Below are 27163 nucleotides of genomic sequence, written 5' to 3'. Positions count from 1 at the left end.
AACCCAGGTCTACTGCATCGCAGGCAGAGGCTTCACCGTTTGAGCCACCCGGGAAGCCCTCTTAAGGAGGTCAGATTAAGGTGAATAGAAACATAGAAGCATGAGCCCATTCTTGTGTAGGAAAATTGTCAGACTGAGTTTTGAAATGGAATCTACAACCTGTTCTATTTTAGATCAAACTTTGAGAGAAAGCTAGCCTTTGTGGGGTCTTTTCTATATATGATAATTGGGTTATTATTTTTTTTTTTTTAATTTTTTTGCTGTTTCATCTTAGACTGCTGTTTTATACTATAAAACCCTTTCATCTAATATTTAGCTTTCCCCTAAAATAAGGATTATCTATTGAGACTTTTAAAAAATAGTTGCTTCTCCATAGTACTAATCCTAGGAATGTCATTCAATAGCTTGGTTGATCTGCCAGGAGATTCTGTCATACTCTATAGAGTGTGGGCATGTCTGCATGTATGCATACATCTAGAACTGTGGTTCTCCACCTTGGCTGCATGTTGGAATGCCAGGAAGCTTTCAGTAAATGGTAATGCCAAGATTTTTCCCTTTTGCACCCAGTCCCCTCCTCCATCTCTCCTCCCTTACTTTGCTTCTGATGTATTTAGCTTTGGATGTGGCTTGCACATCAGTTTTTTAAAGTGCTTCATATGATTCTAATGGACTACCATAGTTGAGGACCATTTGATCAAAGAATAGAGGATGATAGTGCATAAAGTCAGCTGGGACAGTTGTCATATGAGACCCACTTTTTAAAGATCCAGAAATGGAACTTTGGACATACTTTTAAAGCAAGCGCTACTGCTATAACCGTAGAATGTAAATTTCTTCAAATTACTGAAACATTAAGCCACTGTGTTCATATGGGACACAGTGTTCATAAGTTCATACGCTTCAGAGCCCTCATAGTGGGAAACTGTTCAGAGTATTAGTCCCTAATTCTGGCTGCATACTACTCTTGTCTGGGGGAACTGCAGGTTATAGTTGGATGAAAAGTACACATATCCATTTCCCATTCCAGACAGTTGAGACCACATTGCTGGTGCTGAAGTCATGTATTGATATTTTTACATTTCCAGAGGAGATCCTAATATGTAGCCAGAATGGGAAAACCATTGTTTTAGAGCTTGTAACTAGAGATCATGTGAAATTTTAGATTGCCTTATTGTCCTAAAGGTTAAGTATATTGCTGCAAGTATTAATTTTCTAATTATGGTGATTTTGCTCATTAACTGATTTTGTTTGGCTTGTTTGTATCTTCTTCTTATTTTTTTTAAGAAACACCAATAAAAATTGGTGCTTTTGAACTGTGGTGTTGGAGAAGACTCTTGAGAGTCCCTTGGACTGCAAGGAGGTCCAACCAGTCCACCCTAAAAGAGATCAGTCCTGAGTATTCATTGGCAGGACTGATGTTGAAGCTGAAACTCCAATACTTTGGCCACCTGATGTGAAGAGCTGACTCATTTGAAAAGACCCTGATGCTGGGAAAGATTGAAGGCAGGAGGAGAGGGGGACGACAGAGGATGAGATGGTTGGGTGGCATCACCGACTCAATGGACATGAGCTTGGGTAAACTCCGGGAGTTGGTGAGGGACAGGGAGGCCTGGTGTGTTGCAGTCCATGGGGTCGCAAAGAGTTGGACTCGACTGAGGGAGTGAACTGAACTGAGTGACCTCCAAGTCTATCCACGTTGCTGCAAATGTCAAAAATTCATTCCTTTTGTGCCTGAGTAATATTCCATTGCATGTATATACACCACATCTGCATCCATTCTTCTGTTGATGGATGCTTAGGTTGCTTCCATATCTTGCCAATTTCACGTACTGCTGCTGTGACCATTGCAGTGCATGTATGGTTTTGAATTAGTGGGTATAAAAATACCCAGGAGTGTGATTGATGGGTTGTAAGGTATCATTGCACTTTTAATAGTCAGAATTCCATTATGGGTACTCTAGTACAAGTTAATTACTTTTATAATTTATTTATATTTTAAATTTATATTTCAGTTTGCATACACTAAATTTATACTTTTCAGTTCAGTCTCTCAGTCCTGTCCGACTCTTTGGGACCCCGTGGATTGTAGCAGTCCTGGCTTCCCTGTCCATCACCATCAAGTTGGTGATGCCATCCAGCTGTCTCATCCTCTGTCATTCCCTTCTCCTCCTGCCCTCAATCTTTCCCAGCATCAGGGTCTTTTCCAATGAGTCAGTTCTTCACAACAGGTGGCCAAAGTACTGGAGCTTTAGCTTCAGTCCTTCCAATGAATATTCAGGACTGATTTCCTTTAGGATTGACTGATTTGTTCTCCTTGAAGTCCAAAGGACTCTCAAGAGTCTTCACCAACACCACAGTTCAAAAGCATCAATTCTTAGGCACTCAGCTTTCTTTATGGTCCAACTCTCACATCTGTACATGACTACCAGAAAAACCATAGCTTTGACTAGAGGGACATTTGTTGGTAAAGTAATGTCTCTGCTTTTTAATATGCTGTCCAGGTTGGTCATAGCTTTTCTTCCAAGGAGCAAGCTTCTTTTAATTTCATGGCTGCAGTCACCAACTGCAGTGATTTTGGAGCCCAAGAAAATAAAGTCTCACTGTTGGCATTGTTTCCCATCAATTTGCCAGAAAGTGATGGGACCAGATGCCATGGTCTTAGTTTTTTTGAATGTTGAGTTTTAAGCCAGCTTTTTCACTCTCATCTTTCACTTTCAGCAAGAGGCTCTTAGTTTCTCTTAGCTTTCTGCCATAAGGGTGGTATCATCTGGATATCTGAGGTTATTGCTATAAGACAATGTACATCCTTGACGTACTCCTTTATCAGTTTGGAACCAGTCCATTGTTCCGTGTCCAGTTCTAATTCTTGCTTCTTGAGCTGCATACAGATTTTTCAGGAGGCAAGTAGAGTGGTCTGGTATTCCCATCTCTTGAAGAAATTTCCAGTTTGTTGTGATCCACACAGTCAAAGGCTTTAGCATAGTCACTTTTAGATATATAATTCCATGAGTTTTGACAAATGCCTAGAGAATATAAATTCCATCTCAGCCAGCTTATAGAACAGTTCCATTATCACCCTCTAAAAGGCTCCATTCTTATATCCTGTTTGTCCAAATCATACCACCCCCCCAACCTCTGGCAACTAGAAGATTTGTATACCATCTCTGTATTTTGCCTTTTCTACCTTGTCATGGAATCTTCCAGTAATGTGTAGCCATTTGAGTATAGCTTCTTTCACTTAGAATTTGCATTTGAGCTTCATCTGTACTGTTGTAACAATAGTTCTTTGTTGGTGAGTAGTATTCCATCCAGTGGATGTACCACCATTTGTTTATACATTCCCTAGTTGTAAAACGTTTAGGGTGTTCTCAGTTTTTACCAGGTATGAATAAAGCTGTTACGTGTGTGTGTGTGTGTGTGTGTTTGTATGTATATATATAAATCTGGCGAGGAAATGGCAACCCACTCCGGTACTTGCCTGGAAAATCCCATGGACAGAGGAGCCTCGCAGGCTATAGACTGTGGGTTGCATAGGGTTGGACACGACTGAGCGACTGACACACACACACACACAGACATCTTCATACAGGTTTTTGGGTGAACACACGTTTTTGGTTTCACTTGGGTAAATTCCTAATAGTCAGATTTTGGGGTTAAATATTATGTTTAGCTCTATAAGAAACTTTGAAACTTTTTCTGGTGGGCTATATTTTTGGCTGTGCTGGGTAAATTCACTAATAGTCAGATTTTGGGGTTAAACATTATGTTTAGCTTTATAAGAAACTTTGAAACTTTTTCTGGTGGGCTGTATTTTTGGCTCTGCTGGGTCTTAGTTGCAGCATGCAGGATTTTCTAGTTGCGGCATGTGAATGAACTCTAGTTGTTGCATGTGGGATCTAGTTCCCTCATCAGGGATTGGACCTGGGTCCCCTGCATTAGAAGTGCAGAGTCTTAGCCACTGGACCAGCAGAGCAGTACCTTGTTTAGCCCTTGCTTGCATTCTGTTCATGTTTAGTACAGCTTTTGGTTTCATTTATTTTCTCTTGTTTTTCTGTCTTCAGTTTTACTGACTTCTTTTTATTAATTCTTCTGCTTGTGTTAGGTGTAGTTTGTGCTTTAAAAAAAAGTTTTATCTTTCTTCATTTCTAATGTAAGCATTTAACACAATGAATTTCTTCCTAAACAGCATTAGCTACATTTCACAAATTTTGATGTTTTGTATTTTCGTATTCCTCAGTTCAAGATGTTTTCTAATTTTCTTGAAGACTTCCTCGTTGACCCTTGGATTACTTAATAGAAGATGGTTATTTTCTGAATCGTCTGTTCAGTGGATTACTGAGAGTGGAGTTTTGAAATCTCTAAGTATAATTGTGGATTTGTCTGTTTTGCTTTCATCTCTGTCAGTTTTTCCCTCATTTATTGTGGGACTTTATTGTTAGGTGCATGTTTTCTTGGTAACTTGACCTTCCCACTGAGATTTCTCTTTATCACTGGTAAACTTTCTTGTTTTGAAGTTTACTTTGTCTGAGAAAAACAGCTGCTGAAGCTTGTGCTTGATTTGTGTTTTGCATAATACATCTTTTAAAAAAATTTTTACTTTTAGTCTCTGTATATCATTATATTGGAAAATGGGTTGTTATATAAACAATATATAGTTTTGCCTTAAAAAAAATTGAACTTTCTCTTTCTTGTCTTTTATTTTCATTTAGCAGCACAAAGATTTCTTTTTTTAATTAAAGCATAATTGACATATGACATCAGTTTCAGGTATATAACATAATAATTTGGTATTTGTATAGTTACCTCTGTCTTTTGTGGATAGACGGTAAAGTGTCTGCCTACAATGTGGGAGACCTGGGTTCAATCCCTGGGTCAGGAAGATTCTCTGGAGAAGGAAATGGCAACCCACTCCAGAACTCTTGCCTGGAGAATCCCATGGACAGAGGAGCATAGTAGACTCCTACAGCCCATGGGGTCGCAAAGAGTTGGACACGACTGAGCGACTTCACTCTCTCTCAACTCTCTGTCTTTTAAGTGTTGTTTTTTTGTTTTTGTTTTTTCCCCATTTTTAACATTTAATGTAATTATTGATGTGGTTGAACTTTGGTGTTTTAAATTATTTTTCTCTTTTGTCCTCCTTTTCTGCTTTCTTTTGGATTGAAATTTTAAAAATATTCGACTTTATATATGTATTGGTGCTTTTATTTCTCTCTTTTTAAGTTGTTGCTCTAGGCGTTATATACAAATATTTCACTTCACAGTCTACTTAGAGTTAATATTTTCCCACTCCAAGTGAAACACAGAAACCTTATAGCTATATAGATAATGTTTGTATCTGTCCCTTTGTATTGTAGTTGCCACACATGTTACATCGGTATACATTTAACCTTTCCCCTCACCATAACATGTTATAAATTTTGGTTTCAGCAGTTCTGCATATTTTCAGAAACATAAGAGGAGAAAAATAGACTATGATATTTACTCATTTACCATTTCTGTTGCTCTTCCTTCTTTTCCTGAAATTCTAGGTTACCCTCTGCTGCCATTCCCTTTCTATTTGGAGAACTTCTTTAGCAGTTCCTTTAGAACAGGTCTGCTGGCAATGAGTTCTATTGGTTTTCTTCTGTCTGAGAATATCCTTTGCTTTAATCCTGAACTATACTTTTCATTGAATATAGAATTTTAGGCTGGTAGCTTTTGATATTATCCCACAGGGCCCCAACACTTCATACACACCGATACACACACTCACTCACTCACTCACTCACTCTTGTTATTGACATATCTTTGAGTTCACTGACTGCTCTCTCATCTCCTCTGTCTGCTCTTGAGCCCATCCAGTGATCTTAGAGTTTTTTAGTCCTAAAATTTTCCATTTGGTTCTTCTTCTTTCCTTTTTTTTTTTTTTAAATAATTTGAGCTTCTGTCCTAAGAATTTCTTTCATTCACTTTAAGGTGTTCACCCTTACCTAATGTGTCATATTTTTAACAGCTGCTTCAAAAGTCTTTGATAATTCTAATATCTGGGTCATCTTGGGGTCAGACTCAAGTAATTGTCTTCTCCCTTGATAGTTGATCAGATTTTTGTTATTGTTCTTACTTTGTTTCTGTAGTTCTGTATTCTCTCCTGCATGTGTGGTATGTTATGTGAGATTCTGTGTCTTCTTAAAATCCTTTCAAAAATGCTGCTGCTGCTGCTAAGTCGCTTCAGTTGTGTCTGACTCTGTGCGACCCTGTAGATGGAAGCCCACCAGATTCCCCCATTCCTGGGATTCTCCAGGCAAGAACACTGGAGTGGGTTGCCATTTCCTTTTCCAATTCAAAAATGCTAAGGATTTTTTATTTGTTTTAGTAAACAAGTCAACCCAGTTAGGTTCTACCTGGAGTTCTTTCTCACCTTATGTACAGGTTGATTCCATTAGCTGTTCAGTTTTCTAAATCTTTGCTATGTTCACTTTGCCCCTCCCATTCCCACTAGGTTGATCTAGGATTTGGGCAGTGGTTTATATCATAGTTCTCTTCTGGAAACTTCCTATTCTTCTTTGGCTGTTCCACACATGTATTGCTTGCATTTGAGCCTAGGACTTGGTTCATCATAGAACTTGGTTCATCATAGAATTAGGAATCTGCTTCTGCATCTCTCTCCTTACAGTGAGTTCCTCTTGTCTCCCAAGGGACCTTTTCTTTATTCCTCTAGCTGAATGTATGGAGTTCTCTCAGTTTCAGTTTTCTGCCTGTCATGCCTTGAGGTGAAGTGGCAAGAGATAAAAAGAAAATAATAAGTATTCTCTCACACTATTCGCAACAGAGTTCTTCCTTGTTCCTCTGTTCAGAGCAGTGGGTTTTCCCTGGTAGTTTTCTGTGGTCTGCAGTAGTGTAGTTTCATGGCTGGGACTGGTCTCAGGCCAAGGCTGGGAGAAATAAATAAAGGAAAATGAAAAGTATTCTCTCTGACTTCTTCAGGGGCATTTGCCCTAGTACTCTGACCAAGAAGGTGCACTTGGATCAGTTTTTGCCGAGCATGCCTATTACACAGTTATGCCTATTTGGCCCACCCTTGTGTCCAAGCCAGGAAATAAAGGAGATAAAACAAACAGGATACTCATTACCATCTTATTTGTTGTTCTTCCCTGTTCTCCCCAATCTACCTGCTGTTATTTGTCAGAGGACTCTTGTTGGTTGTATTTTGTGCAGAGTTTTTAGTTGTAATTGGTGGGAGGGAGATGCCAGGACCAAAAGTCAGATTGTTCCGTTTTTAAATAAAAACAAACATGATTAATGTATAACTTTTATTTGACTAAAGGTACCCATTTTTAAGTGTATAGTTTGAGTTTTGATAAAGATTTTCCCTCATCATTACCAACCATCACATTTTTCAGTCCCTCAAATGCCCTTGTGCCTTATAGCTTTCTGTCATCCCCTCCTCATCCTGCCTTGAATTACCCTGTTGTGGAGGATATAAAAGATATTTAAACATATGTAAGTAATATTTTTAATATTCCTTTGCATTCTCCCACATAGAATAAATGAAGGAATATTAGATCCAGATTGTCCTAGGCTAGAATTTCCAACTATTGTACTTAATTAGAGGTATGATGGAGAAGGCAATGGCACCCCACTCCAGTACTCTTGCCTGGAAAATCCCATGGACGGAGGAGCCTGGTGGGCTGCAGTCCATGGGGTTGCAAAAAGTCAGGCACGACTGATCGACTTCCCTTTCACTTTTCACTTTCATGCATTGGAGAAGGAAATGGCAACCCACTCCAGTGTTCTTGCCTGGAGAATCCCAGGGACGGGGGAGCCTGGTGGGCTGCCGGCTGTGGGGTCGCACAGAGTCGGACACGACTGAAGCGGCTTAGCAGCAGCAGAGGTATGATATTGGGTAGTTTTTGTATACGCCTGGAGCCTAGTCTTAGTTCTCTCATATTTAAAATGGGAAGTAGGAATATTTCCCTTACAGAGAGCTTTGAGGATTAAATGGGGCATATAAAGTACTGTGTTGTATATGTGTGCTCAGTCTCTTAAGTCATATCTGACTGTTTTTGACCCTGTGGACTGTAGCCCACCAGGCTTCTCTGTCCCTGAGATTTTCTAGGCAAGAATACTGGAATGGGTTGCCATTTCCTCTCCAGGGGTTCTTCCCTACCCAGGAATCGAACCCACATCTCTTATGTCTCCTGCATTGGCAGGCAGATTCTTTACCACTGGCACCAACTGGGAAGTTCTCACACAGGGTCTGGAATATAGTAGATGTACAATAAACGTTATTTTTCCATCACCTTTCCTTATATTCAGTGCACATAAATGACTTGAGCCAGCTGCACTGAGATAGTGATCCAAATATATTTATTTAGTATTGTGAAATATTCTCTTCCCTGAAGTGTAGATCACTGGTAGAATATAGCTATTTTGGCATTATGATGTGGTTTAGCCAAATTTTCCAGTAATGTCCTTCTGGGGAAAATTTTCTGGCATGTACCTCAATAAAGTAGTAGTATTTTTTTAGGTTTTTATTGAATTTGTTACAGTATTGCTTCTGTTTTGTTTTTTGGTTTTTTGGCCAAGAGGCATGTGGAATCTTAAGATTGAACCTACATCCACTGCATTGGAAAGCAAAGTCTTAACCATTGTACAGCCAGGGAATTCCCTATAATTTGGTTTGTTGGCCCTGAGGCCTGTGGTATCTTAGCTCCCCAACCAGGAATTGAACTTGCTTCCCCAGCATTGGAAGGTGAAGTCTTAACCACTGGACTGCCAGGGAGGTCCCTGTGTACACTACTAAACACACACTTACACCTACACAGAAATTTTTGAACGGCCAAAACCAGAAAGATTGCCATGTTTTCTTCATCCTGAAGGACTACTGGTCTAATGTTCTGAATCCCTTTGGCAACAAGCACATTTGGGGGTGGAACCTAGGAATCTGTATTTTAACAGAACATCCCATAGTTATTTTTGAAGAATCAATAAAACAGGTTTGGAAACTCTGGACAAGACCAGTTTATGATGTGGGATCTCAAACACAGAAAAGGCGCTTAGCAACATTAGGTCAAAGAGGGCATTTCCCCATCTCTCCCATATTTCTGTTTGCAAGTTGAGACTTAACAGTTCCTGAAAAATTTTCCCCAGTGGCAGAGAATGTATAGTGTTTTGGATGTCCCAAAGTTATAGTTGCAAAATCGCAATGAGTACTACTAAATTTTCCCAATTGATGGGATTATTGCCCTTATTTTAAATATGACTGAATTACTGTTTCAGTTATAGGCAAGTGAAAGTTGCTCAGTCCTTTCTAATGGAAATCAGAATTGTGATTTCCATTAAGAAAAAGTGAAAGTCACTCGGTTGTGTCCGACTCTTTGTGATGCCATGGACTATACAGTCCATGGAATTCTCCAGGCTAGAATACTGGAGTGAGTAGCTGTTCCCTTCCCCAAGGGATCTTCCCAACCCAGGGATTGAACCCAGATCCTCCCGCATTGCAAGTGGATTCTTTACCAGCTGAGTCACAAGGGAAGCCCACAATCCTATTGTAAAAGAGCTGGATATGTGATAATATCTGTATTCTGTACAAATATTATAATTTAGGGTGAGCTAATAGGTTTCTTTTCACCTATTCTTATAGACTGACAGTGTTTTTCTCAAATGGTGTATTGAAGAAAGATTCTTAAGGAAGTCTGAGTCTAAGAAGTAAGGAATACCTAGATGGATTAGCAAAATGTGCTTGGAGCAGAGGGTTGGGACTTACCATATCGGCATCTTTGGCTTTTTTGCCAAAGGTGAGTCGGACACAACTTAGCAACTAAACAACAGCAGCAATGTGGATGTCTATGAATTTTTGTGACAAATGGTATTACTAAGAATAATTGATAGGGATTTCTTTCATGACATTTTTATACAGGATTGCTTTTAAACTAAATCAGTAGATGTGTGTTATTAATTGAGCCGTCTCCAACTCTTTGCGACCCCATGGACTGCAGCTCGCCATGCTCCTCTGTTCATGGAATTCTCCAGGCAAGAATACTGAAGTGGGTTGCCATTCCCTTCTCCAGGGCATCTTCCAGATCCAGGGATCAAACCCAGGTCTCCTGCACTGCAGGTGGATTCTTTGCCGTCTGAGCCACCAGGGAAGCCCAAACACTTACTGTGCCGGAACACTGCTTTCTAACTATGGTTTATATGCAGAGACCATTTTTGAAATGTTACTTGATATAATAAAATCATGCATAAAGTACAGATGAGCAGACTCAGGTTTGAATTTCCCTTTTGACATTGTAACTAGCTCTAGTGTCTTTGAATAAGTTGGACTTCCTTCATCTCCTGGGCCCCATCATCTTACTGAGGTAAAACTCTGTTCACTAGTTTCATGGCAAATGGGAGGCTCTGTGACATCACTGCGTGATGATGGGGCACTAAACTTTGGACTCTGGTTTCCTGTGAGAAATGAAATGGTGGTTACAGATGATGCTCTATAAATTATTTCATAGTACATGTATTTTGTCTTTTTCATTAAGTATGGGCCTTTTGAATTAAAAATGGTTTGGACTGATTAGAGCTATTCAGTACATAAAATATTAGAAACTTTATTGATTTACAATGTGTTGATCTGGCAGTCTGTTAAATCTAATTGCAAAAAAGTTCACTTTATTAGTGCTTGATTTAATACAGTAGTTTTTCATTTAATTTCTTCTTGGCTTATTGTGAATTCTGCTTTAGAATCTCATAGAAACGTGACATTAGTGTGACAAACTATTTGTAAATAGTCTTGATCTTAAAATTTTGTATTTTCTTAGGGGAATAAAGACATACCTTAGGAAAGGTAATTTGGGTGGGGTGTTATAGAAGAGTAAATTCAACCTAAAAAATTCACTAAATGTCAATAAGTGCTATTCCCTTAAAATGACTTTTTTTCCCCCCTTCTTTAGAATCCAGCAACTATCACAAGAATACTCCTTAGCCACTTCAATTGGGATAAAGAGAAGCTAATGGAAAGGTAAGGAACTATATTGTGAGCTTTATACTTAGAAGTAATTATGGAAAGCTTGTTGAACTGAATTTATGAGACACAAGTAAGGGATTGATTTATATACTTAGTGAACAAACCCGTGTATGAGTAGTATTTGCTTTGATATATTCTCCATCTGTAAGTTTTGCAATAAACCTAGTGTTAAGGGAACTCAGGCTTGTTTCTTCTTTTACTTTGGAGGTGAGGTGTGGTGACTGCCTCAATATCTTCTATAATACATCCCCTTGAGTACTGAGAACTAAAAGTAGGTGTTTTTTTGTTTGTTTGTTTTTTAAGGACTTGATATAGCCTTAGAACACATGAATAATATCTTCCTTTAATTACTTAAAACTTTCTTCCCCATAAACTTTTAAATCTACTGTAGGCATAATAATGACATTTCTTCAGTAAATATAAAGAAGTCGCTCAGGATATCCTTACCACCAAAACAGCTGTTTGGAGTGGTTCTATGGTTTCAGTGCAGGACTAAATCCCATTGGGCGTTTTCTCGCTGGAAATGTTTCTGGTTCTAAAGGCAAGAAATTACAAGGACTGGAGAATGGTAGTAATACTGCCTTCTTTATCTTTTTGTCTTTTTTAGATTAGAAATTTGAAGCACTTGGTAATAGGATGAGAGCCATTATTTATTCTATCAGTCTAAAATTAGCAGTTCTAATTTTAATTTTAAAATTACATACAGTTTTTGTTACAACCTGAGAATCCAAGTATTATGAGAAATAAATGGAAAATATTTCCTGTGTGACTTTAAAATCAAAAACGCTTTGCAAAACGGATGTTAATTAATACCAAGAATATTATGAAGTTTCTCACATCTTGCACCCAAATATAATTTAATAGTAACAACAATAATTGTTAATTATTGAGCCCTCTGTGCCAGGCATTATTTCATTTTATCTTGGTGATAGCTTTATGGAGCTACAAATTATTATCCCCACTTAATAGTTGTAGAACCTAAGACTTGGAGCTTGATATATTTATATGAGTTTTGTAACACAAGGAGTTAGCACTTAAACTCAGATTTGTTGGACTCCAAAGCTTATGTTCTTAGACACATACTGTAGAACTTTCCTAGGTGCTTGAAGAATAAAATGCTCCTTGACTAGTGTGGTGGGTTTTTCCCCCCCTATTTTTGTATGGATCTGACCTTTTTTGAAAAAAATCAGTGGTACTTTTAATTTTGGTCAAGTTTGTTTTCAGACTTACTTTATGACACCTGTTAGGAAAAAGGTAGGCTTCACTGTTTACATCTGATACTCCTCTGCTGAAGTAGACTTATTTATAGTTTGTTTCTTATCAGTGTATCCTAAAGGCATTCTCAAATTTGCCCTGCAGCATTGCTGACACTGTTGAAAGCATTCTTCAATTAAATACTATACTTAAGTGTGAGGAGTATGAATTGAAATAGGTGACTTCTGGAAACTTCTAGATTGTGTGAACATTTCAGTTTCTCCTGTAATTCCAGTTTTTGTTTTGTATATTCTGGAGATATATTACTGGGTGCTTGTAAATCTTTCGTGTTTTTAAATCAGTGTGCAATACCTTTTGTCTCACATAATGTTTCACATTATATTCTATGTTGTCTGATGGTAGCACTGCTATACTTTATTTTGTAATTACTAATAAGTTTAGATTTAGTTACTGATTTCCTTGATTTCTGTTTTATATTTACTCTGTTTTCTGTTGGGTTATTTGGCTTGATCAAGTTTCCTTTCCCTTTGTCCCCCCCTAATAATTTCAGAGTTATATATTTTATTTCAGTTTTTTAAGTGATCACCCTTATAGTTTGTATATGTATACTTAACTATAAGTTTATAACAGTATACTATTTATATTCATGTCCTACATAAGACAAAAACTGTAGCATAATTTTCTTCTCTGTCCTCCTCTCTTCTTCTCTCAGTTGGATAAGTTGATATATTTGAAGTTTTCATTTAATGTTAAGCGTTTTTACTATTAGTATATTTAACTTTTTTTGTTTTTTGGCTAAATTTTTTTTTTTTTTGGCATCCCACTGTTTACTCCATATTTACTTTTTTTTCCTCCCTCGAGAATAATACATTCTTTAGTGCTTTATGAGAAATTCTTTTTTTTTTTTTTTTAATTTTAATTGGAAGATAATTACTTTACAATATGGTGATGGCCTCTGCCATACATCAACATGAATAGGATGTAGGCATACATGTGTCCCCTTCCTCAAGAGAAATTCTTAATAGTTTGAAATTGTGGAGTAAGTTTGGAAAATATAGCTAATTGCACACTTTAAGTCTGGGGACTCATGTTTTTAGTTTGGGAAATTCTTAGCTATTATTTGTTTAATATTACCTTTTCTCCATTCTCTTGTTGCTTTCTAGAATTCCTGTTGGTTATATGTTGAAACTTCTGAATCTCTTTTCCACCTTTTTAAAAAATGCTTCTTCTGTACTTGTCTCTTTACTTAGGTCTGTGAAAATTCTTCAGGTTTACCTTTAATTCACTAACTTGCTTTTCTTACTGCATCAGCTGTTTAGCCATCTTGAATTGTTTAACAGTATCCAACTTATTCATTTAAATAACTTTATTCTTGTTTTGTGGGTGCTGTCTCTCTAGGCTGGTGTCAATAAATAAACTTAGAGTTTAAAATATGTATTGGTATTTTGTGTATCCTTCAGAGTATATTATTTTCAAATTGGTCACATTCTGGGCTATAATACATTCCAAGAAAAATTGATACGTCGCTTCTATTTTCACACTTGCAAAAAAAAACTCAGAATCCAAAATTGAAATTATTAAAAGTTATAATGGCAGGTCAGATGTGGAATGTGGCTGAAGAGGTACAGTGAAATTTATAGTCAGTATCTATTAAAAAAGATAAATAGGGAGAAAACAAACTGAACCTTTGAAACAGGAAGTTAGAAAAGTATATAAAATAAACTCAGAGAGTAGAATAGTTATTTAAGATAGAAACAGCATTAATGAACTAAGGAACAGAAATAAACAGATCTTTGAAATGGATAAAGGGAAATAAGAGAATGAGAAAACAAGACCTAGATACCTGTTACCTGAAATACATAAAGAATTCTTGGAACTCAGTAGTAGGATAAAGACCCAATTTTTAAGTGGGCAAAAATCTTAATACTTACCTTATCAGAGAAGATATACAGACGTCAAGTAAGCATATGAAGAGATATTTAACATCACATATCATCATTAGGGTACTGCTCATTAAAATGGGATTGTCGAAATTACCACCACACACCTTGGTTAGCATGACCAAAATCCAGAAAACACCACCAAGTACTGATGAGGATGTGGAGCAACAGAAATTCTCATTCATTGCTGTTGGGAATGCAAAATGGTCCAGCCATCTTGCCTCCAGTTTGGAAGTTTCTTATCATATAATCCAGTCACGCATCTTAATAGTTACCCAAATGAGTTGAAAACTTGTGCCCACCAAAACCTGCACATGGGTATTCATAGCATCTGTATTCATAATTACTAAAACTTGGAAGCAACCGAGATGTTCTGCAGTCGGTGAATGGATGAACAAACTGTGGCACATCCAGGCAATGGAATATATCATTGCTAAAACGAAGTGAGCTATCAAGCCATGAAAAGACATGAAGGAACCTTAAATGAGTATTGGTAAGTGAAAGAAATCAGTCTGAAAAAGTTGCATACTGTTTAATCCCAAGTGTATGACATTCTGGAAAAGGCAAAATTACGTAAATAATGAAAAGATGTTGCCAGAGGGTAGAGGGATACAAAAAAATCTTTTGGGCAGTGAAAATGTTCTTTATGAAACTGTTAGGATAAGTATATGTCAACTATACACTTATCTAAATGCATTGAATGTACAACACCAAACCTGACACCTAATGTAAACTGTGGGTGACAGTGATGTGTCAGTGTAAGTTCATTGCATCACATGTACCACTCTTATGTGAGATATTGATGGAGGGGGAGGTTGTGTGTGTGTGTAGTGGCAGGGGTTATATAGGAAACCTCTGTACTTTCAACTTTGAGCTTAAAATTGCTCTTTGAAAGGTAAAGTTTATTTTGAAAAAGAGGGAAATAAATCATTGTAAATCATTGGCAAATGTGATTGGGGTAAGAGGAAGAGGCACAAATAAACAACATTGGAAATAATGTATAATTATGGTTAGGAAAACCTATTTGAAAAGTTTTAATTAATACTGTGTATACCACCACGGGGCTTCCCTGGTCTCAGTTGGTAAAGAATCTGCCTGCAACGCCGGAGACCCATGTTCCATCCCTGTGTCGGGAAGATCCCTGGAGAAGGGAATGGCCACCCACTCCAGTATTCTTACCTGGAAAATCCAATGGATTGAGGAGCCTGGTGCATTACAGTCCATGTAGTCTCAAAGAGTCGGACACAACTGAGCGACTACACACTTAAACCACTTATACCATTACATTTGAAAGCTCAGAAAGGAAATTACCCATCTTCCAAAGAAAAAAGTAGGAAGACAACTGCAGGAAAATGTAAATACACTAGAAGATCCTTCTCCTTTCCCAAAGAGCACCAGATGATTTTATGTTCAAGTTCTATCTTAAACCTTTAAGGAGCTACTGGTTCCTAATGAAAATTATTTTAGAATGTAAAAAAAGATAAGGCATCATTATTTCATGTTAGCCAAATCAGAATAAATCTGGTTATGATATTTGACAAAGACAGCATAAGAAAACTACCTCTGTTATGAACATAGCTTTTGATTTCATGAATAAAAAATAATTGAAATAATAATGGTCTAGTAGGATTCCTCCTAAGAATGCAAGAATGGTTCACCTTTAGGAAAAAACTTGTCTGTAGCATTTACTACTTTTAAAAGGTTGATGAAGAGAAGCCAGAAGGTAATTATAAATGTCAGCAATGTATTAATAATATTGTGTATTTACCCCTGAGTCAGAAAAAAAATAATTTTTTGCAAACTAAGAAGGTAATTGCTTAGATTAATAAAGGATATCAACTAATAACCTATAGCAAAGCTATACATAATTTTGAAATATTAGAAATGTGCCAGTTAAAATCAAACAAGGTTATTGACGGTCACCACCATTTATATGTATTAGGAGTTCTAATATATAAAATAATACATGGAAAATTAAATAAGTGGCATGAAGATTGTTTTGGGGATGGGAGGATTATGGATTTTTAAAAATTCTTTATGCTTTTTTGTATTCTGTGAATTTCCCTCATAATTGCAGAAAAACTTTATAACAAAATAATTACTTAATTCAGAAAATAAACAATTACTTGTAATGAAAGCACTTGACTTGTAATGAAAGCACTTTTCTGTAAAAAAAAAAAAAAAGAAAGACTTCTCTGGTGGTCCAGTGGTTAAGACTCTGTGCTTCCAGTGCTAGAGGCGTGAATTTGATCTCTGATCGAGGACCTAAGATCACATGTGCTGCACAGCATGACCCAAAGAAAATAAAACATTAAAAATAATTCTTTTAAAAAAGAAATTCATATAAGAGAAATTCGGTGAAGACAATATAATTGTTACCCAGGAGACTGAAGACAGTTAGTTGGTAAGCTATTAAAGTACATAGAAATTACCTAAGAATTTTTGTAAATGCCAATGCCTGGGCCCTTTTCCATTCTTACCTCTCCTCTCACCCCATTAATACCCTTGAAGAATGAAAAGAAACACGGAATTATAAGGAGGCTTAGCTTCAGTGACACTGTGTGTCTCCCAGTTCTTAAGTATAAAAGTGAAAGTTACTTGTATGATAATCTTATAATATTTAGGATCCCAGGAATTGCAAGCAAAGATAGATAATATGGCCAGTAAATTTTGTTACATAGCATTAAAAAAAAAAATCTTGTTTTCCAGTTGGTGACACAAAACTAATTCAAGTATTATTTCTATTCATTTTGACATACTTAAAGATGATTCTTACCTTAGTAAAAATTGTGAAGTTTTAAATTTCTTTCTCTCTCTTTTCCGTATACTAAGCATATCAATATTTCTTGTGTTTATTAGTGAGCCATAGTCCCTGTCCTGGAGGAGGGAATCCATAGTCCAGCAACAGCAATATAGGTATAAATAGATTCTTAACAATAATTCTTCTTACTTGCCTCCTGGACTTCTAGTCCACAGCTTAAACAGATCTGTCCTGACCCTAAACATGAGTGATTTATTCTTTTGAAAAATAAATTTTGGTGAAGGTGGGGAGGGGCTGGTAGACAAGGGACCATTTTAACTTTCTGGTCTCTTTTGTCTCTTACAGCAGCTTTCCAGACTTTTGCCATTGTCTTTTTTACCCAGCATTCTGCTTTTTAACTCTGCAGATTTCTTTATTTTCTGTTTTACAAATTAAATAGAATTTTCTCTATTCACTAGGCTTCTTCCCATGATCCTCCAGGTAAACAAATCAGAGAATCAGAAGTACAGCAATAACAAGTCTGTCTTTCTTTAAGGCCAACCTTTCCAATTGGGCTTCGATTCTATCATAATTTTTGTGGGATGTTGCTTTCATTATTTCATTTGTTATCTTGAACTGTCTCCTTTTCTGGTATATCAGTTAGGGTTTTTATTTGTAAGCAAACTGAGAAGTTAAGTGGAAAAGACATTACATATTGAGAATCAGCCGTGAAGTCTGAGTTCAGGAAAATGCCGAACTATTTTAATGGAAGAGCTGTTGCTGGTGCTATTGGGCACAGGCATCACAGCTTGTAGCATCAAATATTGAGCGTGTGACACCACAACTAGTAATTCTGCTTTGCAGTCTTTGAAAATTGAGTCTCTCCTTACCTCTGATAGAGTGAATTTCTCGTTGAAGAACACTTGTGTCCGACTCTTCACGACCCATGTACTACAGTCCACCAAGCTCCTCTGTCCATGGTATACTGGAGTGGTTTGTCATTTCCTACTTGAGAATATCTTCCCAACCCATGGATCGAGCTAGAGTTCCTTGTGTAGAAAATACCTCACTAATTTTTCATTCCTAGCACTTAACACAAGTCCTGACATATATAGTGTTTAGTAAATACTTTAAATTCAGCCCTTTCTAGCTTTTGTTTTTCTACAGTAAAACTTTTATTTAATGTATGATATGCATATAAATCAGATTTCAGTTTGTCAGGAGTTTGAGACAAATCCACCTACCACCACCACCCTGTGCCAGATTAAACTCCTTTACAGTTAGTAGCAAGTAACAAGTTGGTATCTTCCTTTCTGCAGCTCAGATTTCTTTTCTTATAGTTATGTTTTGTTTAATTTTAATACTCATTGTAGTCAGTAATATATAAGGTGAATGTTAGTTAATAAGTTAACTGGCCTGTCTGAAGTGAGGAGCAGTACAGGTGGCTGATGACTACTTTTAATGGACAGGTGTGATCAAAGAATCTTAATAAAAATGGATATCAGTCTTTTCCACCCTATGTTGCAAATAGCTTTCCACTTTTCATTCTGAAGCATTAACACCCATTCAGTAATTAAGCATGGGGGTTAGCCCTTGTACGTTATTGTGATAATATGTAGCTTTCCTTAACCACATTAATAATAGTATATTGCTTCACAGATAACTGCTAGAATGTGAAAGTAAAGTTGGTTTGTCAGATGGCAGACTTTTGTGATAGCATTCATCACTGTTCTACAGTATAGCAGTTTTTCCTCTTCAAACAACTTAGGTGTTAGTGGAGAGCAGTGTATAGAAAGCAGCAAATATATTATCTTATTATTGCTATTGTGGTTAAGAATTTATTGATGAGATAGCATTTGACTGGACTTAGAAGGTCAGGGGAATGTGAAAACCTGGGTATTATAGGTTCAGAAAATAGTTTTGGTATGGGGGGTGTTTAAGGAACATGTGTTGAATGGTAATTGAGATTTACATGAAGAATAGAGAGGAAATGATTGGATGTGTTTAGTGGAAAGTACATTTTGGAAGACCTTGAATGCTTAGCAAATAAAATTTGACTTTTCCACTGTTTAGTGGAAAGCCCTTAAAAGTTTTATGGAGAAATGTAATATAAGAACATTATTATAGAAAAAAAACTAACAGTATGAGCTGATTGAAGGCAAGAAGACCAAGTGGAAGACTATTTCAATAATACAGATAAAAGAAAAATGTTGGCTTGACTTGGGTTGGTGACAGTTAATTGAAAGCAGAGTATTGATGGAAGAGATGTGACGGAGTTTAACAGAAAATAAAGGAGACTGGAAAACTTCTGGGACTCATTCCATCCACTAAATATAATAACAAAGAACATCTGATAATTAGTAAAATAAGAATTAGAGGGTTAAAACCCAAGAGAACATGGAAATCTAGACAAATGAGCCAAGTACCCCAGTCTGCTGTGCCCTAGAGGCATATGCTGATCCAGAAGAGGTAGCCAGGAGACTGAGCTATGGTTTTTGTTGGCCTTTGGTTAGTGAGAAAAAAGTTGGAGTTCTCATCTCACCAAGAATGAGGATTAGGTAAACTAGCTCTCCTAAAGACTGAAGATAGTATTCAGGTCATCTGAGTGGCCCAGAAAACCTCAAGCCTTGAAGTTGAATTAAGATGGTTCCAAACTGTTAATGTACCCAGACACCTGACAGAACCTAGTATAAATTTTTTCTAGGGAAAAGCAGCAAGGCCTCAAACTACTTCCTCAAATTATTTTTTATAATTAAAGTATACTAACTTGAGATTCTAGGTATTAGAATTAGTCACACTAAATTAGTAAACTAAAATAGGTATGCTTTCATCAGGGAATTAGAATGTATGAGCTGTCATACAGATTCGGAAGGTTAAAAAAAAAGCTTATTAAAATAAGCAAAATTAATTCAGTGAATTAGTTTAACAGCTGAACAGGTTTAGTGTACTATTAGATTGGTGCAAAAGTAATTGAAGTTTTAGATCCTGAATTTTAAATCATTGTAACTAGGCTCAAACACATGTTCGTATTTATTAATCAAAATAGGAACTGTTATAATCAACACGTTTTTGCCAATGAGAAATAAGTTTGTTTATTCCTGTAGCATAAAACTCCATGTGTTAGGAGTTGACGAACTCTTGGAAAGCGTTTTCTGCCTCCTGCTGGTTATGGAACATTTTCCCTGCAAAAACTTGTTGAGGTGCTTGAGGAAGTGGTGGTTGGTTGGTAAGAGGTCACGTAAATATGGCTGAGGCAAAACTTGTGGCGCAGTTCGTTCTGTTTTGAAGCCTTGGCTGTACGGCGTGCGGTCAGGCATTCCCATGGAGAAGAGTTGGGCCCCTTCTGTTGACCAGTGCTGGCTGCAGGCATTGCAGTTTTAAGTGCATCTCATTGATTTGCTGAGCATACATCTCAGATGTAATGGTTTCACCGGGATTCAGAAAGCTGTAGTGGATCAGACTGGCAGCAAACCATTGAGCAGTGACCATGATCTATTTTTGGTTCAAGTTTGGCTTTGGGAAGTGTTTTGCGTCTTCTTCACTGTTCAGCCAGTGATCTGCTTGTCACCTGTTGTATAAAATCCACTTTTCATCACACTTTGCAGTCAGATCAAGAAATGGTTTGTTGTTGTGTAGAAAAAGAGAAGGCACTGCAAAATGATGATTTATAGTCAGCTTATGAGGCACCCACTTACCATACTTTTTCACCTTTCCAGTTTGCTTCAAATGCCAAATGACCATAAAATGATTGATGATGAGTTCTTTGGCAACTTATCCCGTAGTTTTAAGAGGATCAGCATTGATGGCTCTCTCAGTTGGTCATTGTCACCTTCTGATGGCCAGCCACTGTACTCCTTATCTTCAAGGCTTTCGTTTCCTTTGCATAACTACTTGAACCACCACAGCACTGTACATTCCTTAGCAGTTCCTGGGCCAGATGCGTTGTTGATATTGTGAGTTGTTTCTACTGCTTTATGACCAAATTTGAACTTGGATAAAATCACTCGAAATTTCTTTTTGTCTAACATCATTTCTACAGTGTAAAATACATATAAATAGCAAGCAATAAGTCATTAGCAAAAAACATAAAGCAAGAACTGTGCATTAAAATGGTGTATAACATAACCACATTTATTTAAGAATGTATTCCAGTATCAAATTGCAGATTTCAGCAGTGCAAAATGCAGTTACTTTTGCACCAACCTAATAGGAAGTCAAAACACTGTTCAGAATTATGCACACACACTGATTGATGGAAAATACACAAGAGAAGAAACATAAAAGATACAACAAGAAGGTCTCCATTGAGTTTAGGAAAAGAGGAGAAAATGGGGCAGAGGTGATATTTGAAGGTTTAATGACCAATTTTTATAGATTGGTAAGAGATTTTAACTGTTCCCATGCAAAATAATATTCATTGGAAGGACTGATGTTGAAGCTGAAACTCCAGTACTTTGGCCACCTGATGCGAAGAGCTGACTCATTGGAAAAGACCGTGATGCTGGGAAAGGTTCAAGGCGGGAGGAGAAGGGGACAACAGAGGATGAGATGGTTGGATGGCATCACCGACTCAATGGACACGAGTTTGAGTAAACTCTGGGAGTTGGTGATGGACAGGGAGGCATGGCGTGCTGCAGTTCATGGGGCTGCAAAGAGTCGGACACAACTGAGCGACTTAATTGAACTGACTGATGCATAATACAGTGCTGTTTTATTGATTGTAAGATGTAGTTTTTCACACCTTAGATACTTGTCTGAAATCTAAATGCATCTTTCAGTTGATGGCACCTTACAGTCCAACAAGATTGATAATTTGACTTACGTGAAAAATTTCCCATTTCACTTTCTGGTAAGATCATTAATTTTGGTGCCAAAGCATTTTATTAAATATGGTAAAAAGAAATCTACATTTTAAAACATCGTAGTAAACCTATAAACATAAACAGACAATCATAAAAGCAATAAGATACAAGAAAGATTACTTACAAAAAGTGAAACTATGTGTGTATATATATAATGTATGTAGAGGGAAAAATAGAAATTGAAAGTATATATTCTTCCAGAGGATAGCTGACTTCCCAATACTAAAAGTGAAAGTGATGTTAGGATGATCCCTCAGTAGATGAAAGAAAATAACTGCTAATCTAGAATACTATTTAGAATACTATAATCATGGAAATGTGTTCAGAAACAGTGCTATCTTTTAAAATTAATATTAAAGTGGCTCTGTGTTGTACCTAGTATTTGTATTTTTTAAGCCAACATTTCAGATTCTATCCATGTTTATTAAAGTTTCAAATATTCATAAGTGCTATTTAAGCAACTATTAGAATGTTAAGGGAAAATAATTGTAGACTGCTGCCTAATTTGTGCTAAAACATGTATAAATATATGTAAAGTGCATGTATAAGAATAGTAATGAGCTAAGCATTCATTTTAAGTCTCAAGTTGATGAGCTAGATATGTCAAATAGAAAAAGAACAAAATAAATTCAGAGAGAATATGTACAAGAAGAAATACTAGGGGAGACTTTAATGAAATGGAAAAGAAACATACAGTAAAAGGGATCAAGAAGACAAAAGATGAGATTAGTCAAGAAACGAAAGCACAAATAACCAATATCAGTAATGAATGTCCCTTTGAATCCTAAGATACTTTAAAAAAAAAAAGATACTGTTAATAACTAGGTTGAAATTTTATATGAAATGGATAAATTCTTATGAATTTGCAGTTTACAAAAATTTACATAAGAAAGAGAAAACTCTTATGGGGTTATAACTGTGAAGTGAAACTTTCAATAAAGTCCAAGTCCAGATTGAATACCCTGGGAACTTGGACCAACATTTAATGACAGAAATTCTTTTTTTTTTTAAAATATGGAACGCTTCACGAACTTGCGTGTCATCCTTGTGCAGGGGCCATGCTAATCTTCTCTGTATCGTTCCAAATTTAGTATATGCGCTGCCGAAGTGAGCAGAGAAATTCTAACCTTATAATACATAACTTTATATTCTTTTAGAAAACAGAAAAAGAGTTTGCTCCACCTTCTCGAAGCTATCACAACGTTGATACTAAAGCTCAAAGGAAAATTACACGTCAGTTTCTATCATATACGTAGATGCCAAGGGAAACAAAAACCCCAAATATTTGTAAATTGAATCCAGCAGTACATAAAAAGAATTAATAATCCAGCATGGCCAAGATTTATCCCAGAAATGCTAGGTTGGTTTAACTTGAAACAGTTAAATATGGTCACTTGAACAAATAAATGAGAATAATATTTCAGTAGATGCAGAGGAGCAGTTGCTGAAAATTACCAATTATTCATAATTTTAAAAAAGAAACACCATTAGCAAAGTAGGCACAAAAGGAAACTTTCTTAATCTAAAAATCTATAAAAGCATCTGTAGGAGATATAGTTCATGATGAAATGTTGAAAATATTTCCCTTTTATATGGAGTTCAAGACATGGGGTCTGTTATCTTTGCTCATATTCAACATATACTGAAGGAGATCCTAGCCAGTAGTATACCAATAATAATAAAGTATAATGGTTATAAGGCAGATACTAGACAGTTAATCACTGATATGAATGGTGTATATTGTAAATCCAAAGGAATCTACAGATAAGTTGTTAAATGATTTTAGAATTATAAAAATTTATTTTTCAATTAGCAGCAATACAATTGCATATCTTTGACCCAATAATTCCACTCCCAGGTATACAGAGAAAAATAAGCATGTCTAAATTGAAAGTTATATATAAGTGTGTTCATAGCATTGTTACCCATACGAGCACAAGCTATAAACAACTCAGGTGTCTATAGATAGGTAACTGTGGTATATTTATATAATTCAGGAATGAAAAGTAAAATAGTTCAACAACTGACTACATAGATGAATCTTAAAAACATATTTAGTGAAAGGAAAACAAATTCAACAGAATACCTAGCCTCAATATGGTTCTGTTTATATGAAATTCAAAAACAGGCAAAAATAAGTTACATTGTTTGAGGGTGGATATTTAGGTGGTAAAATGGAGTAGTGATTATCTCTTCGGGGGAGAGCTTGTTACTGAAAAAGAGGTGTTTGGAGGGTTTCTAAAGTACTAGCAGTGTTCTAGCTCCTGATCTGGGTTGTATGATTCCCCCACCGCCCCCCACCCCTATCGCCTTATTCCCTGAATTCTTATCACATTTACTGTGATAAGTGGCTTTTAAGAAAAACTCATAATGACAAAATTATTGATATGGCAAACAATGATGCCAGTCATTTGGAATTCAAGACATACTAGCCAGCTATATATATACTTCTATAACCAGACTTAGTTTTTAAGCTGTAATTAATTGTTCCTGCCTTGAAATTTAATTCATATTACTTGGTATATTTCTCATATTCAAGGGACATGAAAAATTAAGATACAAATATTCTGGAGAGTTGACTGATTAAGTGCCAGTTTGCTTAACTATATTTCTGAAAACATACTGAATGACTTCCCTGGTGGTCCAGTGGCTAAGAATCCCTGCTTCGAGTGCAAGAGGGCACAGGTTTGATGCCTGATTGGGGAACTCAGATCCCACACACCACACACATAAATCTCTACTGAAGACCCTGTCATGTTGCTCTTCTAACTTATTTTGCTGCACTGCACAGCTTGCAGAATCCTACTTTCCCAACCAGGGATCTAATGATGCTCCAGCATTGAGAGCATGATGTCCTAACCCCTAGACCATCAGGGAATCCCCAGCCCTTCTAACAATCTTAATCTAGAAAAATCTAGGCCTTGTGAGAGATGGAGTGGGGATACTGTAATCATCATGCCCTTGCCCCACTGAAGAAAATCTGGACTGAAGGAAAAGAGCAATACTGCCATTCTGTTTTTCTTTTCATCAATATGATTTTGTCAAAAGGATAGTTAGATTTTGTAGGAAAGGAAGATAGTATTGTTTTATGATAATCTTTGCAGCTGTGTACTGGAGTCAGTGAAGCAGAGAGAAATATGTGTGTTAACTCATTAAGCAAGGTACTTGAACTAAATTGCCCTACATTGAATTAGTCTCTCTTCATCTTGGTCTGTTTTGACCAGCAAGGATGTACGTAAAAGCCAGCAAACTGAAGAAACTTTCAAATATGTAGTGACCCAGGTATACAAAGTCGGAGAAGTTAAGAATCCACATGTATTCTTGAGCATGAAAGTGAAGTCGCTCAGTCGTGTCCGACTCTTTGCGACCCCATGAACTGTAGCCTACCAGGCTTCTCAGTCCATGGAATTTTCCAGGCAAGAGTACTGGAGTGGGTTGTCATTTCCTCTTCAGGGGATCTTCCGGACCCAGGATCGAACCCGAGTCTCCTGCGTTGTAGCAGACGCTTTACTCTCTAGTAGTCCTTATAAAACTGTCATAATTAGTAGGTTGAAAAAAAGCTTCTTTGTTCTTTTTAAGAAGATTAAAGTAAGCAGTAGACTTTGAGATAAGGGATCAAAGATAAACTGATGAAATAACAGAACAAGATAAAAGGAAGCTGACAGAACTAAGGGGGGTAAAAAGGGACAAGCAGTAATCTTGCAGAAGTTAACTCGTTATTGACCAGAGACATATTAATATGTCTTTTGTTACCTGAACGTTACTGACGGGAGACCTTCAGGTATTCACTTGCATAACAACTTGCAGGCCACGGGTGTTTCTGCAAAAATCCCCTGGTCAATAATGTATTGAAAGCATGTTGGCAATAGCCAGAAATAGAGCAGGTACTATGGAAAATGAAGACATGTAAGAGAAGAAAAGGACAAAGAAGGAATTAGTAGATGGTAGGCAAGGAGGACAGATGAACAAAGATTGGGTGTAAATCCAGCAGGTCTTAATAGCTAAAAGCTCTTGAAATAATTATTACCTGAATTGGCATTTTGGAAGAGAACGTTAAATGCTAAGATCAACCCTATAGAACTATACTTCAAGAATGAAGAAACCTTGAATACATGTCAGTTGAAAAATGATTTGAATTATAAAATGAGAATTATTTTTACTAAAGACTTCAGTAACAACAGGTACCAGAAGAAATGGAGGTTGTCATGAGTAGGATTTTGGCTGAAATGAGCATTTGAATACAATTAAACATTTTAGGGACTTCCCTGGTGGTTCAGTGGTTAAGAATCCAGCTTGTAACGCAGGGGACATGGATTTGATCCCTGGTTACATGCCACAGAGAACTAAGCCCTTGTGCTGCAACTTCTGACCTCTTGCACCACGGTGAAAGATCCTGCATGACACGACAAAAGATCCACGTGCCAAAACTAAGGCCTGAGGCAGGCCAATAAATTTTTTAAAACACAACATTTTAATTATGTCTAAGTAATTAGGGCTGTCAGGCTTAGTAAATAGAAAGCAGTTTTTACTATTCTTGAAAGAAAAGCTATATAATGTGAAAACAGTGTAATTAGTGGAAAAATTATGTAAAATGGTAAACAACTGGGAAGAGTTCCGGGAAGTTCCAACCTAGAGTTAAGTGTAGGGTATTATATAAGGACAATCAATGTATTATGTACAATTGGCAAAATTGGTTTAAATACCCATTTTAAGGTATGTTCTATAACAATAAATTAGACTTCAATATCTTTCCAAATAACCATAGCAAAGTCTTTGGTGGACAGAGCATGTGATGAATAAAAATAAAAACAAATTTTAAAATGTTACATGTCTGTAAAATGGAACTTAATTAAATGAACAAAATTTCTTGGCCTGCCTGCTATGACCAGCAATGTGAGCTGATTTTTCAGTTCTCCATTCTGTTTACCTGGGCTGTATTTGAAGGTTATTTGCCTTCTAGGATGGGCCAAAAACTATAAACTATAATACATTGCTATCTTTAAGAAATATTCCTAAATAGAGAAATTCAGATTTATTATTAATTATCTCTTTGTTCTCTAAAAAGAAATTGAACTCTTACAGATAATAGGGCTACTACAGTAATAAAATAGTCCTCATGGGGTTTACATTCTAGTAGGAAAAACATAAAATAGAGATTACAGGAATGGCAATCCACTCCAGTATTCTTGCCTGGAGAATTCCATGGACAGAGGAGCCTGGTGAGCTATAGCTCACAGAGTCACAAAAAGTTGGACACAACTAAGCTACTTTCACTTTATCTTTCGCAGGAAAAACATAAATAGTGATTACAGGGTTAATAATATGATTTGTTACACAGGAGTGCAAAATACTGTGAGGATGTAATACAAGGGAGCCTTACCTAATTTGAAGAGGAGGAACTGTCAAAGAA

At 36.6% G+C, this 27163-nt stretch overlaps 1 protein-coding gene and 1 non-coding gene across 3 annotated transcripts in view; one reads left to right on the top strand and one right to left on the bottom strand.

The window, feature by feature from the left end:
• Positions 1-27163, top strand: part of ARIH1 (ariadne RBR E3 ubiquitin protein ligase 1) — a 111036-nt gene that overhangs the window by 38301 nt on the left and 45572 nt on the right. For both annotated transcript variants that reach the window (XM_025296199.3, XM_025296200.3), the window contains one exon: positions 10923-10990. In XM_025296199.3, the coding sequence (XP_025151984.1) occupies positions 10923-10990 (68 nt within the window). The remainder of the gene's footprint in view (positions 1-10922; positions 10991-27163) is intronic.
• LOC112577901 lies at positions 22762-22866 on the bottom strand. Its single transcript, XR_003102100.2, has one exon. It is a non-coding gene; the product is annotated as a U6 spliceosomal RNA (small nuclear RNA).

This window comes from Bubalus bubalis, chromosome 11, assembly GCF_019923935.1.
Source record: "Bubalus bubalis isolate 160015118507 breed Murrah chromosome 11, NDDB_SH_1, whole genome shotgun sequence".
NCBI classification, from domain to species: domain Eukaryota; kingdom Metazoa; phylum Chordata; class Mammalia; order Artiodactyla; family Bovidae; genus Bubalus; species Bubalus bubalis.
This window is presented reverse-complemented; position numbering and strand designations above follow the sequence as displayed.